Source organism: Biomphalaria glabrata, chromosome 13 (genome assembly GCF_947242115.1).
Source record: "Biomphalaria glabrata chromosome 13, xgBioGlab47.1, whole genome shotgun sequence".
NCBI classification, from domain to species: domain Eukaryota; kingdom Metazoa; phylum Mollusca; class Gastropoda; family Planorbidae; genus Biomphalaria; species Biomphalaria glabrata.
The window spans coordinates 14,637,571-14,654,457 of record NC_074723.1 but is presented as its reverse complement, the minus strand read 5'-3'; the positions used below and the strand labels follow the sequence as shown (position 1 = coordinate 14,654,457).

The window sequence follows — 16,887 nt, the reverse complement described above, 5'->3', positions numbered from 1 at the left end:
AAATAACACAATAGAAATGAATCAAGAAAAAACGCAATAGAAATGAATCAAGAAATAACACAATAGAAATGAATCAAGAAATAACACAATAGAAATGAATCAAGAAAAAACACAATAGAAATGAATCAAGAAATAACTGATGAAACCAAACATAATAATGAGCCATTAAGGGGATATGAAGACGTTTAATTGCAAAAGTCTTTTGCCTTTCAATTTTTTTTCTATTTTCATGACTTCAATTAACATTTCCAGTCTATTTTATCTTGTGTGTGAGTTTGTAGTTTTGAGTGTAGGTGTTTGTATATTTTAATATTTTAAAAGTCGCTGACTGAAGATTTGTTTCTTTTTGTGTCTTTGTCTCAACCTTTGTCTTTGTCTCAACCTTTGTCTCAACCTTTTTCTTTGTCTCAACCTTTGTCTCAACATTTGTCTCAACCTTTGTCTCAACCTTTGTCTTTGTCTCAACATTTGTCTCAACCTTTGTCTTTGTCTCAACCTTTGTCTCAACCTTTGTCTCAACATTTGTCTCAACCTTTGTCTCAACATTTGTCTCAACATTTGTCTCAACCTTTGTCTCAACATTTGTCTCAACCTTGTCTCAACATTTGTCTCAACATTTGTCTCAACTTTTGTCTCAACCTTTGTCTCAACCTTTGTCTCAACCTTTGTCTCAACATTTGTCTCAACATTTGTCTCAACCTTTGTCTCAACATTTGTCTCAACATTTGTCTCAACCTTTGTCTCAACCTTTGTCTCAACATTTGTCTCAACATTTGTCTCAACATTTGTCTCAACATTTGTCTCAACTTTTGTCTCAACATTTGTCTCAACCTTTGTCTCAACATTTGTCTCAACCTTTGTCTCAACATTTGTCTCAACATTTGTCTCTACCTTTGTCTCAACATTTGTCTCAACCTTTGTCTCAACATTTGTCTCAACATTTGTCTCAACCTTTGTCTCAACATTTGTCTCAACATTTGTCTCAACATTTGTCTCAACTTTTGTCTCAACATTTGTCTCAACCTTTGTCTCAACATTTGTCTCAACCTTTGTCTCAACATTTGTCTCAACATTTGTCTCAACCTTTGTCTCAACATTTGTCTCAACCTTTGTCTCAACATTTGTCTCAACATTTGTCTCAACCTTTGTCTCAACATTTGTCTCAACATTTGTCTGAACATTTGTCCCAACCTTTGTGTCAACATTTGTCTCAACATTTGTCTCAACCTTTGTCTTAACATTTGTCACAACATTTGTCTCAACATTTGTCTCAACCTTTGTCTCAACATTTGTCTCAACCTTTGTCTCAACATTTGTCTCAACATTTGTCTCAACCTTTGTCTCAACATTTGTCTCAACTTTTGTCTCAACATTTGTCTCAACCTTTGTCTCAACATTTGTCTCAACCTTTGTCTCAACATTTGTCTCAACCTTTGTCTCAACATTTGTCTCAACATTTGTCTCAACCTTTGTCTCAACATTTGTCTCAACATTTGTCTCAACCTTTGTCTCAACATTTGTCTCAACATTTGTCTCAACCTTTGTCTCAACATTTGTCTCAACATTTGTCTCAACCTTTGTCTCAACATTTGTCTCAACATTTGTTTCAACCTTTGTCTCAACCTTTGTTTTTGTGTCAACCTTTGTCTTCATTCCTTTAAAAATATCAAGAACTAATAATCTCTAAAACAAACTCATAACAGAGGAGCGGTTTAGTTTTCAAGAATAATCGCCTCGAATTTTGACCGACATTTCTACATCTTTTTATTTTATACTTAGAGGTCACCGCTGTCGTCACGTGTCCTTGAATACATAGGCTAGTACATGTGTCTGAGATCATTAAGAACTAAAGGTGACTCGGTACAAGTCTGACCAGAGGCTTTCTCTCCAATGAGTCATCATCTGTACTTAAAATATCAATAACAAAAGGAATGGCGTTTTCTTTCGGGTCCCTTCCCTTAAAAGTTTAGAGGCCTTGTGATAGGGGTCCTCCAGTTTTGAGCACACTTTGTGGAGAGACATTTTAAATGAATGCCTTTTGGTGTGAGGTGTTTAAAATTCTGTTTTTTTCTGGGAGGCGACATAAGGACCTAAAGGAACGCATTAGTAATTGAACCATCACTAAAACAAGACAGAGATGGGTTTGACTAGTAAAGTAAATTTAACATATTTTGTATGAAGTTTGCAACATATGCGCCATGGGATCATAGTTGAAAGAGTGTCTTTCTGTTAAAAACTAAAAGAGATATAGATATAAACTTGTGTTGTTTATTGTTAAAGTCCGAGTATAAACAATGAAAAAACTCTCACGATTTTCACATTTAAGACATTGATTTTTAGCTTTGGAAAAGTCCGAAGGCAATCAATAATAAAACGAAGACCTTCAAATAGTTTGGAAAATCCTGATGTTCTCTGTTCATTGGCTAGCTTCTTTCTCCTCAGTTCACTTCTACCCGATTTGCTAAGGGCCGACCTACCTGTTTATACGATTTAGGTGAAGGTTAATTTGTCTTCTGTTGACCCACTTGTTATTGGAAGAACTCGAGACTGAGTCTTGGGTCAGTCCGTTCTGTCTTTTTAGTATTTTATTTTATTATTTTATTTTAATTGTTTTCATGGTGTCAGTGGTGAAATGTCTTGGTCTGATCAAATTTTTTTTTAGTCAGTCGTAAGCTAACAGGAGTTAAAAAAAAACCAATGACCTTCATTAGTTATCTTTTCGTCGTCTGTTTTTTATTCCAAAAAATATCTTTGAGTTTTTTTTTTAGGGGGGGAGGGAGGAAAGAGGGGATGGTGTTTAATTTCGTGGAGCTTCAATTTCTTTTTTTCTAGATGCTCTTAACCGAGTGTCTTTGGTAACAATCGTTTTGCAGTGTCTTGCTATGTCGCTTAGTGTCTTGCTAAATGCTAGTAAAACTATGATAACTGAGTAGGCCTTGTTAGGGGATAATCTTACTTCATCTCTCCTTCTAAATAGCACAGGAACTGTCCTTAATGTTTTCATGTTACACTGCACTATATACTAGCTCAACTGTCCTACTATGTTTGGGTAATCACAGGCATACGCTCACTCCTTTGCGCTACTAGAAAACACAAGTATCACTGCCTGACTGCTGATTAAACACTACTTAAAACACTATCATGACAAATGGGGACCTAGTTTTTCTTAAATGTAGGGTTAGGGTTAGGGTTAGGGTTAGGTACATACATCTATTTGTATTGTTCTTCTTTGAAAGCCTTTCATAATGCTTCGTCCAAACTTTAACAAATACAAACTATTTTTTTTTTTTTTTCTGTAGTGAATATTGATAAAAAACATTCAGCCAGCGCTTGAGTTGTATCCAATATAAATACATAAAACACTATGTAAATCATTGTACTGGCAACTTTATAGCCTCAATATGGAATGAACTTAACAAACTAAATGACGGCAACATTAGAGCTTATATGTAGTCAATATTTTGTCACGAGTTCCTAAGTTGAAAAAGCGACATAAATGCAAAGTATATGAATTAGAAATGTATAAAAAAAATAAAAAAAAACATTTTGTTAAACGAGTGATTATTAAAATTATAACTTTTATTTAAAACACAATTATAAAAAAAAATGACTTGGATAAACCTGATGAGATTTTAGGAGAGTAAAAGGGTTCAATGCTCAGTCAGAAATATCCAAGTGAAGAATTGTTTTTCAAATCTTTGTTTTAGATCGTCAAAGGATAGTTCATGTGTCCTAATAGACATAGTAAATAGTTTTTTTTTTAAATGCATATGATTTTTCTATTTTTTTTGTCCATTTAAGGTCATCTCGGGGACCCTTCAGACCACGGTTTGAGAACCGCTGCTCTATATAGATGACTAAAGAATAAATAAACTAATCAATGGCCTAATTATAGTCTCAATAATCATTTGATTTGAGGAGTGGTCGCTGAGGGCTAGAAGTGCATGGCTTTCGAAGTGGGAGATCTTGAGTTCTGATCCCAGCAAAAACTGGGTTTTTGAACTCGTGATTTTAAAGGCGTCCTTGAATCTAATGGATACCTGACATACGTTGGGAAAGAAAGGCAGTTGGCCACATGACACCCTTGTTAACCGTCGATTATAGAAACGAGCTTTACATCACATGCCCCCGTCGATCGAATGGTCTAAGAGGGGTCCTTTTTTTTCTTTTTTTAAATCTAGACTAAAGAAACTAACAGACCAACTTTCAAAATTTCATTTCCCATTTCCACCTGAAATATCCTTTAGTTTTTCAAAATGGTAAAATAATAACGGTAACTAAAATTGTGACATGGTTTACATTTTAAAAAAAAAGAAGAAAATACTTTTGCTAGACTATTTATCTCCACGCCTTCAATATCGCGACAAAGTAATCTCATTTATTCCTTTGCCTGTTTTCTTCAGATCTATCGTAGAATCAGAGAAATAGTGCATGTTGAAAGTAAACTGTTAATTAGCCGGTTGATTGATGACCAATCATGCTCTGCGAACTAGACTCAGATCTTAAGAGGAAGGATTAACAGTCTAATGTTTCAACACTTACAGATCTAGAGAGCGATAGGTAAACAGTGTTTCTGGAAAACACGCACACACACACGCACACACACACACTCATACTCACGCCAACTCACATTCACACACACACTCACACATACACTCACATACACACAGATGAAAACGAGAAATAAAAGTCTACACCTAAACATGGCTTTCAGAAATGGAATGGACTTCAAGGCTTCTAATCTTACCTTTGAATGCGCACGCTGAATGAAACTAAATATGCGAGCTAATAATCCGATGTCGAAGATAACATCTGAACATTGAAGTGAACATCTTCGATGTGAAAGAAATTCATCCCTTATTATTTAGTTCATGCTTACAATTTTATAATAAAATTTGTATTAGATGGCTTCAGCACCAGGCGGTAAGAAGTGGTTATACAAACGCAGTCAAATAAGTTTTTAAGCTAATAATTAGTACTTAGATCTCTAACAGAACTACAGGTCACGTTAAAATGAAACTTAATTATGCTATATATATATATTTTGAAAAGTTGAAGATCTTAGATGACAACAAATAAAGTGAAGATATTACAATTGGTATAGGGGAAACCTTAAAAAATGTGAACCCTAGTGAATGCTAATAACCTACGAAAATGTTGAGAACGTTGAATAATGGTGAGAGATTTGAAAAATGTTGAGAACCTTGGAAAATGTTGAGAACCTTGGAAAATGTTGAGAACCTTGGAAAATATTTAGAGCCTTGGATACACACCCTAGTGACGCCTATTGTTTTTTGGGGGTGTGGGTCTGTGGGAAGAGGGGCAAATACTTTGTAACTAACAATGTCATTAGCTTAAACTTGGACAAAAAATATGGCGGAATTGAAATCAGTGGCTTTGTCCAAACTTTTGTTTAGCACGTGATACAGTTTCAAAACTAGGTGATATATTAAATTCTGTCTGGGGTTGCAATATCAACCATACGAGGACCTTCTTCATCCACTAGATCTAGACTGGAAACAGAGGCTAAGGTCATATCAGATCGTTATGTACATAACTCTCCCCTGCCCTTCTGCCTCAGGAAAGTAATCCTCTTTTGTTTTCCAAGTTTAAAAATAATGCAATACCATAGACCTATATATAAAATATCTAGACTGGAAATCGGAAACAAATTCTTATTCGCGATTGATCGATTCACAGATCGATGTATATACATTTTTATGTACGTAACTCTTTTTCAAGCTGTAAGGGAAGTCCCCCCATATCTAGGTAAATCAATCTTTTCTGTCTTAGAAAAGTAATGATCTTTGGTTTTCAAAGTTTAGAAATAAGATAAGGCAAAATCACTTCTCTGATTTTCTTTGGAATCACAGAAAATTTTCACGACATTTTTTGTAGTGTTAAAAGATCTCCATGTCCAGTCTAGATATAATATATATAAGTCTCTGTGCAATACCATTTTTTAAATAGAAAGGGCTATTAATCACATCACTATATGTTCACGCAAATTTACGATATAAAGCTAATTTCCTTTTAGTTTCCAAGGAAATAACAAACTATGTCGCGTTTCGACAATCCTAGATTTGAATATTTTAAGCCTGTGGATTTTAGTCATCTTATGATTTTAGACAGTACATTTAAATAGATCTTTCTAGAACTTTTTCTAGATGCTATATCTAAAAATTGAACGGGATTATAGTTTTTACATAACTTAGATCAATATCATGCATATTATATAGGTTAGGTTTGAAAAAAAAAACTGTCCTACTTATAACTACTTTACAAACGAACAACTTATTTCAGGACATTGTGGTGTAGTGTTAAGAGATTGTCGCGTCCACTCTGGATATATGTAGGTCTGTGAGTCTCTTTCTTCACAGCTTTTTCATTTTTGGGCGGAATTGTTATTAGATCTACTTGAATGGTGCGCAAGTACGACAGTGTTGATGGCGGTGCGCAGTAACAAATACAACTTTTCCCTATTTCACGCATGCTTTCTTACTCCGAGATATCTCACTTCTACATTCTTTAGTTAGATTCACGCAGCAGTGTAACCCGCCCCTCCAAGACATGTCTACTTGCTGCTTCTCAAGACATTCATGTTGAGCTTGTCAGTGACCCAGGTTAATGTCTAGTCTTCAAGTTCTCCTCAAAATCCAGTTTGATTTTTTTGGAACGCACTAAAAGAATTTGAAACAAAAAAGCTTTTAACCTAATGTTTATTGTCTATGCGCTTTTTTTTTCTTTCTCAAAATGCTTCTAAGAATAACTGAGAGAAAAGAATGTTCAAATTTCAATAACACAATGGATGTACATGTCCGTTATCTAGTTCACTTTAACTCATTCCGAGCCACTGTCTCTCACATGTTGTAGTAGGTTTTCACAAAATAGAAAATGACTTGGCTTGTGTAGGAAAAAACCTTGTAAGTGAAATGAATGATGTTTTCTTGTCTTAGAATACGAAACGCGTGAAAGAAGCTTTTTGTTTTGTTTTCAAGGCAAATGGAAAGACTATGTAGGATACTTGAAATCTTGTGGAATTGTGTAAAGGCAGTGAACCAAACTTGCGGAAATTGGAAAGCCAAGAAAAAGTCGAAAGAATGTTGTTGATGAACTGCTCGCTATACATTGAAACAATAATTAATACATGAATGACTGATTTGCTTTTCTTATTTGTGTGATGAGTCTGGTAGGCGACTCGAGAGGTTGACTTGTGTGGTTGAACGCGAGTGGTGCGATGTCTGATGTGAGGCTTACATGGTTGGACTTCTATTGTGAGACTTGTGTGGTAGGACTTTTGTGGTGACATTTGTGTGGTGTAGCTTCCGGAGTGACACCTATGGGGTAATACTTTGGGTGGAACTTGCATTCTGAGACTTGTGGAGGTGAGTTTGTGGGTGTGCAAATCTTGTAGAACGGCCTTGTAGAATCTAATTTTCACCGCCTGATAACACCAGCCAGAGGCGTCACTAAGATGTGTGTCACCCGGTGCGGTGAGCTCATGGTGTTTCCCCCCCCCCCCCACCCCGATTCAAATAAATTCACGCTGATTTGTTATTTTATTGTACCATAAAACACTGAGCTAAATGGTTACATTAACTGATGGTTACTTATTTTCGTTTTTATGACAATGTATCAATAGTTATGAAGTATATTAAAATTGAAGATTAAGTGAGTCCATTAAGCAGTATCTTATATTTTAAAATAATGAAGTCTATCGCATTGAACTAATTGTAACATTGCCTTCGTCAAAGCTGAAGTTTAATTTACTGTCAAACACTACAAATAAATGCTTCTCTTTCCATTACATCATTATCTCTAGAATCTCATTTGTTTCTTTCATACTTTCTGATTCTACGGAATTTACAATGATTCAATGTGAGACTTCGGTAATTCTTTATGTCTGAAAACTGTTATCATTTGATACAAGCTGACAAGTTCTACCTCCTGATATAAAGGTGCTAGCCACCAAATCAATAGCTTTGATGCAAACAGTTTTTGTAACTCAAGTCTCCATACAAATTGTACCTATCTGAAAGTACGGGTTAACATTTAGCTAGTCATACAAAGTATGTCAAGTCAATAAAGTTTGGTACGCCACTGATTCTCAAGCTTCCTATTTCATCTTTTTATCTTAGATCTCTCTCTCTCTCTTAAACTCTCTCTCTCTCTCTCTCTCTCTCTCTCTCTCTCTCACTCTTTCCACTGGCTCTCCCAAATTTTTCGTTCCTTCTATTTCTCTGTAAAATAAGCTTCATCAGACACTTCATCAGACACTTCATCAGACACTTCATCAGACACTTCATCAGACACTTCATCAGATACTTTCAAAACAATAATTGCTGACAGATGAACTAAAGATCTTCAAAAAAAAAAGTTTCATTTTCTACTCTTGTAAACACTGGAGGCCTAATTTATTATTGAATTCCTTCTAATAGAAAATGACTGTGAAATTGAATTCTTAAATGTTTACTGAAACATAGGTTGGAGTTATCTACCGCTATGTACTCCCTGCAATGTTCAGATTTCCCAGTTAATGTAAGTCGACATTTAATAGAAGAACTAAGAACTCACAAAAGACAGGCCTTCCTTTGACAAAAATATTTCATTTAACACAAGAAGCAAAGATGAAAAGTTTATAAGGGCATACAAAAGGGTTTCAAAATATGACAGAGGAGGCCTAACTTCGCTCTTTAAGTAGTGTACAGCGAAGCACAGGCGTTTTTTTTTTTTTTTGCGCAGCCGTTTTGTCGTGGGACGTTTAGACGCAAAATGTAGTAGTCACATTATTTATATGTTCAATTTATATGCCTTTAAAAAGTATAATACTGTTACAAATGAACAGTGATAGGTAGGTAGAGGTCAACGTATGACCCCGGCGAGATGACAAAGCAGCGAGTGTTCTCTGGAATCTACATGTACAAACAAAGACAGGATGTGACGTGTCCTCACGTGTTGTTCCAGGGGACGAACATATCTAAGTAGGGGGACAGTTACTAATGAATAGTGACAGATAGAGGTCACTACGTGTGACCCCAACTTGATGACAATGCATCGAGTGTTCTCTGGAATCTACATGTATAAATAAAGACAGGATGTGACGTTTCCTCACGTGTTATTCCAGAAGATACTAGGAGTGTTTGTGCAAATTCGGAGAAGCGATTAGGGACTCTATATAAGCCAGAAAGTTAATGTGAAAGTCAGTCGTATGGAGTCGTGAATGAGTCGTCGGTACTATTGTCTACTGTGCGAGACAGCAGAAGAGAAATGTGTGCGACTCGATGCAATTTAACTAGGGTAGAGTTAACTGGAGTGGACTACTGTCGTTAAAGTCTATACAGCGAACTACAGTGTACTTGAGCCGTTACAGTCGATGTAAGACGTGTGCGGCTCTGATTCGTAGACTTTGAGTACGACTTGGTTCAGCTTTGGGAGACCTGGAGCGACACTGGGAAGTGTGTCGTTGGTCTGTTATGTGGAACACGGCTCGATGCAAGTTGAGAAGAGAGGAATTGCAACGAAGTGAAAGATGAATTGCAAAGAAGTATAGCTAACTGTAAACTGACAGATATTGTACAGTCTTCTACGCTACATGTTACAGTGACGAATTGTTAGAGTTAATAGTCAATAAAGTTATATGAAGCTGAGAGTTTAGTCGTCAAGTTCTTTGCAGTGTTTTTATTTGTGTGCCTACTAGTACATCTAGCCAGAAGATTCAGAAATTGGTGTATTCTAAATGCCTCCAGAGATCTCTCTAGGCCTCGCTAGTGTATTCTAAATGTCTCCAGATAATCTCTCTAAACCTGGCTCGTGTATTCTAAATGCCTCCAGATAATCTCTCTAGGCCTCGCTAGTATTCTAAATGCCTCAAGAGATCTCTCTAGGCCTCGCAAGTGTATTCTAAATGCCTCCAGAGATCTTCTAGGCCTCGCTAATGTATTCTAAATGTCTCCAGATAATCTCTCTAAACCTCGCTCGTGTATTCTAAATGCCTCCAGATAATCTATCAAGGCCTCGCTAGTGTATTCTAAATGCCTCCAGAGATCTCTCTAGGCCTCGCTAGTGTATTCTAAATGCCTCCAGAGATCTCTCAAGGCCTCGCTAGTGTATTCAGAATGCCTCCAGAGATCCCTTAAGGCCTCGCTAGTGTATTCTAAATGCCTCCAGATAATGTCTCAAGGCCTCGCTAGTGTATTCTAAATGCTTCCAGATAATCTCTCTAGGCCTCGCTAGTGTATCTAAATGCCTCCAGATAATCTCTCTAGGTCTCGCTAGTGTATTCTAAATGCCTCCAGATAATCTCTCTAGGCCTCGCTAGTGTATTCTAAATGCTTCCAGATAATCTCTCAAGGCCTCGCTAGTGTATTCAGAATGCCTCCAGAGATCCCTCAAGGCCTCGCTAGTGTATTCTAAATGCCTCCAGATAATCTCTCTAGGCCTCGCTAGTGTATTCTAAATGCCTCCAGATAATCTCTCTAGGCCTCGCTAGTGTATTCTAAATGCCTCCAGAGATCTCTGTAGGCCTCGCTAGTGTATTCTAAATTCCTCCAGAGATCTCTCTAGGCCTCGCTAGTGTATTCTAAATTCCTCCAGAGATCTCTCTAGGCCTCGCTAGTGTATTCTAAATGCCTCCAGAGATCTCTCTAGGCCTCGCTAGTGTATTCTAAATGCCTCCAGAGATCTCTCAAGGCCTCGCTAGTGTATTCAGAATGCCTCCAGAGATCCCTCAAGCCCTCGCTAGTGTATTCTAAATGCCTCCAGATAATGTCTCAAGGCCTCGCTAGTGTATTCTAAATGCTTCCAGATAATCTCTCTAGGCCTCGCTAGTGTATCTAAATGCCTCCAGATAATCTCTCTAGGCCTCGCTAGTGTATTCTAAATGCCTCCAGAGATCTCTCTAGGCCTCGCTAGTGTATTCTAAATTCTTCTAGAGATTTCTCTAGGCCTCGCTAGTGTATTCTAAATTCCTCTAGAGATCTCTCTAGGCCTCGCTAGTGTATTCTAAATTCCTCTAGAGATTTCTCTAGGCCTCGCTAGTGTATTCTAAATGCCTCCAGAGATCTCTCTAGGCCTCGCTAGTGTATTCTAAATTCCTCTAGAGATTTCTCTAGGCCTCGCTAGTGTATTCTAAATGCCTCCAGAGATCTCTGTAGGCCTCGCTAGTGTATCCTAAATTCCTCTAGAGATTTCTCTAGGCCTCGCTAGTGTATCCTAAATGCCTCCAGAGATCTCTCTAGGCCTCGCTAGTGTATTCTAAATGCCTCCAGAGATCTCTCTAGGCCTCGCTAGTGTATTCTAAATGCCTCCAGAGATCTCTCTAGGCCTCGCTAGTGTATTCTAAATGCCTCCAGAGATCTCTCTAGGCCTCGCTAGTGTATTCTAAATGCCTCCAGAGATCTCTCTAGGCCTCGCTAGTGTATTCTAAATGCCTCCAGAGATCTCTCTAGGCCTCGCTAGTGTATTCTAAATGCCTCCAGAGATCTCTCTAGGCCTCGCTAGTGTATTCTAAATGCCTCCAGAGATCTCTCTAGGCCTCGCTAATGTATTCTAAATGCCTCCAGAGATCTCTCTAGGCCTCGCTAGTGTATTCTAAATGCCTCCAGAGATCTCTCTAGGCCTCGCTAGTGTATTCTAAATGCCTCCAGAGATCTCTCTAGGCCTCACTAGTGTATTTCAAATACCTCCAGAGATCTCTCTAGGCCTCGCTAGTGTATTCTAAATGCCTCCAGAGATCTCTCTTGGCCTCGCTAATGTATTCTAAATGCCTCCAGAGATCTCTCTAGGCCTCGCTAGTGTACTCTAAATGCCTCCAGAGATCTCTCTAGGCCTCGCTAATGTATTCGAAATGCCTCCAGAGATCTCTCTAGGCCTCTAGTATTTTCATAATGACATCAGATTTCCTTCTTCCTGCTTAGCTTACGGCGCAATATTTAATGTCAACAGAGAGTTTCCTTGACTATTCTGCATACTACAGTAGAGATTTCTATGTAGGCTATCAACATGATATTTTAAATGTCACAACGCCGCTGCATACGTATTCTGGTGTCGTAGTTTAGTTTAATGATTATTATAGTTTTTTAAATAAATATATTGTGTATTTTTTTTAGCTGCGGTAAATGTAGCGACGTGGTTAGACAGATGAACGACGCAACAGAATATGGGTAGATGGAGATTAAGATGGCTATGGCTTAGAGAAGGTTGAATAGTGATAGAGACTGAGAAGTAAATGAGAGGGAGACAAGACGAGCATCCCATTTGTAAATAACTACATTAGTGGAAGTATTTAGAAGTCTTGTTTACGTATATCATTTTTAATTGTTATGTCCCTTGGCTAGTTTAGACTAGTTAAGTGAAGTATTGTTAGATTTACACAACACACACGATCCTAGCCAGGACAGTATGTATTATAAATGTCTCCAGAGAGCCTCTAGGCCTCACTGGTATACACTATAGATCTCAACGGAGCAAGAGCGTCTTCAATTTAAAACTCTGCGTATTTCTCAGCTCAGATCGGGGTGCGATACAAGCTGTTAAGATAAACATTGGCTGTAGGCGTTAACACGCGCGTTGGGACCTGAACATGTGATGTTTTAAAATGGCTGACACTGTTACAATCTTGGCCGTGAGCTTCTACATGGCTGTGGCTCCGATGAACGGGGAGCTGGTACCTGGGAACTGGAGAGATGTAAATAGATGATCTCAGATGTGAAGGTTAGCACGACCTTTAACAGGTGATCCCTCAAAACAGACTACGTTAATTCTTACGGATTTGGTGTGTCATTTGTTGAAGTGTGTCTGAATTATCTTCATTTGCTCTTGAAGAATATTATGGTTGTTGTGGACTTGTTGCACCAAACTTATGGTAGACAACTAAACCGCTGAAGGCGAAATACATTTTGTGACTTCTTTGTGGAAAAAAACACCTAAATAAAACTTTTATTATAATATAGACACATTTTAACTTGAGATAAAATAAATAAATGTAGTGGGCTTTAATAATAATATAAAAAGGTATTTTGAACAAAATCTAATTCATTACCAAAGAACATCTTTTCACTCTTGCAAACTGGAATCGTCTGTCTTACACAAGATCGCTGACGACATTGCTGCCTATCTTGCATCATTCTCACTGCTTAGCTAACCTCTTCCAACCGTCACCATAGAAACACAAACACACACTCCATAACAATGGTTTTAGCATTTTAAAAAGACATTTGGAAATAACAACATCTAGTAGAGCTCCATTGAGAACAGAATAAGTCAAAGCTATTTACTGGGCAAGAGGTGCTCAAACTATTTTTAGTTTTGGGGGCATCAACATTTCCAAAACGTATACCTGATGTACGTTGAAGAAAGTAACGGAGGTTGGTCGTTGTGCTGGCCACATAATACTCTTGTAAACAATGGGACATAGAAACAGATGACATTCACATCATCTACCCCATAGATCGCAAGGTGTATTCTTATAGTAATTTATATACCTTGTTTCACATAATACTATATATACCTTGTTTCTCATAATACTCTATATACCTTGTTTCTCGCAATACTCTTTATACGTTGTTTCTCATAATACTCTTTATACCTTGTTTCTCATAATACTTTTTATACCTCGTTTCTCATAATACTCTTTATACCTTGTTTCTCATAATACTCGTTATACTTTGTTTCTCATAATACTCTTTATACCTTGTTTCTCGTAATACTCTTTATACCTTGTTTCTCATAATACTTTTTATACCTTGTTTCTCATAATACTCTTTATACCTTGTTTCTCATAATAGACTATACTCCTCATAGTAGACTATTTACCATGTTTCTATAGTAGACTATATACTTTTTTTCTCATAGTCAAACTGAATTTCCATTTGATTGGATCAATAAAGTTATCTTATCTTATCTTATATACCTTGTTTCTCATGGTAGACTACATCTCTTTAAAGTTTAAAATCAAAACAGCTTTCAAAGAAAAATCTTTCAATAGGTCAAAACACACCAAAAAAAAAAATGTCTTTAGTCTAAACAGCCCCAGAGTTCAAATGTTAACATTCCAGACGGGACACCCCAAAAATTGAAGTTTAGTTTAAACAGCCCCAGAGTTCAAATGTTAACATTCCAGACGGGACAGCCCATAAAGTGAAGTCTACAGACAAATAAACGTCTTCTCTTTGAGCCGCATGGCACGTTTCTGTGTTGAAGGAGACACTAAGGTGCAATTGTTGACATACCTCCCGTCTCAGGTGCAGTGTGATAACGTCTGCTTCACGGAGTGCGCACAGCAATGGGAATGTCAGCTTGTGAGTGTATTTTAAGCACACAGGAGCGAGATCTCGTGAGTGACACATATGCACGAGACATAGATAGAAAACAGATCAAAGCTGCTCCTGGTTCCATGAACTGTTTCCTGGCAGGCTGGAAAGGTTTCAGAAATCTAGATCAATGTATAGCTCATAATCTTTAGTTTAAATGAGAGAGAGAGAGAGCGTGGAGATAGAGGTAGATAAAGAGACAGAGAGGATGTAAGATTAAAGGGAGAAAGTCAAGAGAGAGAGAGAGAGAGCGAGAGAGAGAGATGAGAGAGAGGCTAGATTAGAGGAGAAAGCCAAGTAGTTATTAAAGATTATATATCCAGATCATTTGTCATCAAACATACCAAACCATTGTCCAACTTTCTACCAGAATGGAAAAATTTCATCCTGCTAATACAATTATTTATATGTAAGGCATTGACATTGTCTTTGATTCCGATGATCTAGGATGAATGCGTTATTTCAGATGACCACACAAACCAGTTGCGACTTGCATACTTTGCCATATTCATTGCAGACAAAGCCAGTTGTATATTTTAATTTTCTTTTCATCGTCTATCATAGTCTATCTCAAAGACACAAAATCTGGCAAAGCACCAAATGCTTTGAGTATCTGTGTGCTATATAGAGCTCGCGCGTGCAGTGGAGTGAAACAAAAACTTGGAGATGTTCACGACATAGACAAAACAATGTCAAGGACGTTCAGTTCCTTGTTGGCTACTAAATCAAAAAGTATTGAGATCTAATTTGAACATGATCTCAACAAGAGGAAGTTGATCTACGTATCGAGTCTCCATTCTTACCGCTAGTTAGTTGCCTATTGAATGAAGTCCTAAAGTGAAAGTTTGAAGCTTCCTCCATATTCAAATAATTTATATGCAGCAAATAGAAGAGCTTACAAATTTGACTCTGTACTTCTGAAAATGTGCACAGAAATAATCAGATACTTTAAAACAAATCTAGTTTCTTAACAGTTTCTCAACAGTTTCTCAACAGTTTCTCAACAGTTTCTCAACAGTTTCTCAACAGTTTCTCAACAGTTTCTCAACAGTTTCTCAACAGTTTCTCAACAGTTTCTCAACAGTTCTCAACAGTTTCTCAACAGTTTCTCAACAGTTTCTCAACAGTTTCTCAACAGTTTCTCAACAGTTTCTCCACAGTTTCTCAACAGTTTCTCAACAGTTTCTCAACAGTTTCTCCACAGTTTCTCAACAGTTTCTCAACAGTTTCTCAACAGTTTCTCAACAGTTTCTCAACAGTTTCTCAACAGTTTCTCAACAGTTTCTCAACAGTTTCTCCACAGTTTCTCAACAGTTTCTCAACAGTTTCTCCACAGTTTCTTAACAGTTTCTCAACAGTTTCTCAACAGTTTCTCCACAGTTTCTCAACAGTTTCTCAACAGTTTCTCAACAGTTTCTCAACAGTTTCTCAACAGTTTCTCCACAGTTTCTCAACAGTTTCTCCACAGTTTCTCAACAGTTTCTCAACAGTTTCTCCACAGTTTCTCAACAGTTTCTCAACAGTTTCTCAACAGTTTCTCAACAGTTTCTCAACAGTTTCTCAACAGTTTCTCAACAGTTCTCAACAGTTTCTCAACAGTTTCTCAACAGTTTCTCAACAGTTTCTCAACAGTTTCTCAACAGTTTCTCAACAGTTTCTCCACAGTTTCTCAACAGTTTCTCAACAGTTTCTCCACAGTTTCTCAACAGTTTCTCAACAGTTTCTCAACAGTTTCTCAACAGTTTCTCCACAGTTTCTCCACAGTTTCTCCACAGTTTCTCAACAGTTTCTCAACAGTTTCTCAACAGTTTCTCAACAGTTTCTCAACAGTTTCTCAACAATTTCTCAACAGTTTCTCAACAGTTTCTCAACAGTTTCTCAACAGTTTCTCCACAGTTTCTCAACAGTTTCTCAACAGTTTCTCAACAGTTTCTCAACAGTTCTCAACAGTTTCTCAACAGTTTCTCAACAGTTCTCAACAGTTCTCAACAGTTTCTCAACAGTTTCTCAACAGTTTCTCAACAGTTCTCAACAGTTTCTCAACAGTTTCTCAACAGTTCTCAACAGTTTCTCCACAGTTTCTCAACAGTTCTCAACAGTTTCTCAACAGTTTCTCAACAGTTTCTCAACAGTTTCTCAACAGTTTCTCAACAGTTCTCAACAGTTTCTCCACAGTTTCTCAACAGTTTCTCAACAGTTTCTCAACAGTTTCTCCACAGTTTCTCAACAGTTCTCAACAGTTCTCAACAGTTTCTCAACAGTTTCTCAACAGTTTCTCAACAGTTCTCAACAGTTTCTCAACAGTTTCTCAACAGTTCTCAACAGTTTCTCCACAGTTTCTCAACAGTTCTCAACAGTTTCTCAACAGTTCTCAACAGTTCTCAACAGTTTCTCAACAGTTTCTCAACAGTTTCTCAACAGTTTCTCAACAGTTTCTCCACAGTTTCTCAACAGTTTCTCAACAGTTTCTCAACAGTTTCTCAACAGTTTCTCAACAGTTTCTCAACAGTTTCTCCACAGTTTCTCAACAGTTTCTCAACAGTTTCTCAACAGTTTCTCAACAGTTTCTCAACAGTTT

The 16,887-nt window shown here is 37.3% G+C and overlaps 1 protein-coding gene across 1 annotated transcript; it reads right to left on the bottom strand.

The window, feature by feature from the left end:
• Positions 1-306: 306 nt before the first annotated feature.
• Positions 307-1,653, bottom strand: LOC129922423 (ring-infected erythrocyte surface antigen-like). The gene has a single exon (XM_056008415.1). The coding sequence runs from the start codon at positions 1,651-1,653 to the stop codon at positions 307-309; it is 1,347 nt and encodes a 448-aa protein (XP_055864390.1).
• Between the last annotated feature and the right edge of the window lie 15,234 nt (positions 1,654-16,887).

What these genes read in the sequence shown, in the direction of transcription:
- LOC129922423 (XM_056008415.1), bottom strand. Translation starts at nt 1,653, where the DNA reads ATGAAGACAAAGGTTGACACAAAAACAAAGGTTGAGACAAAGGTTGAA.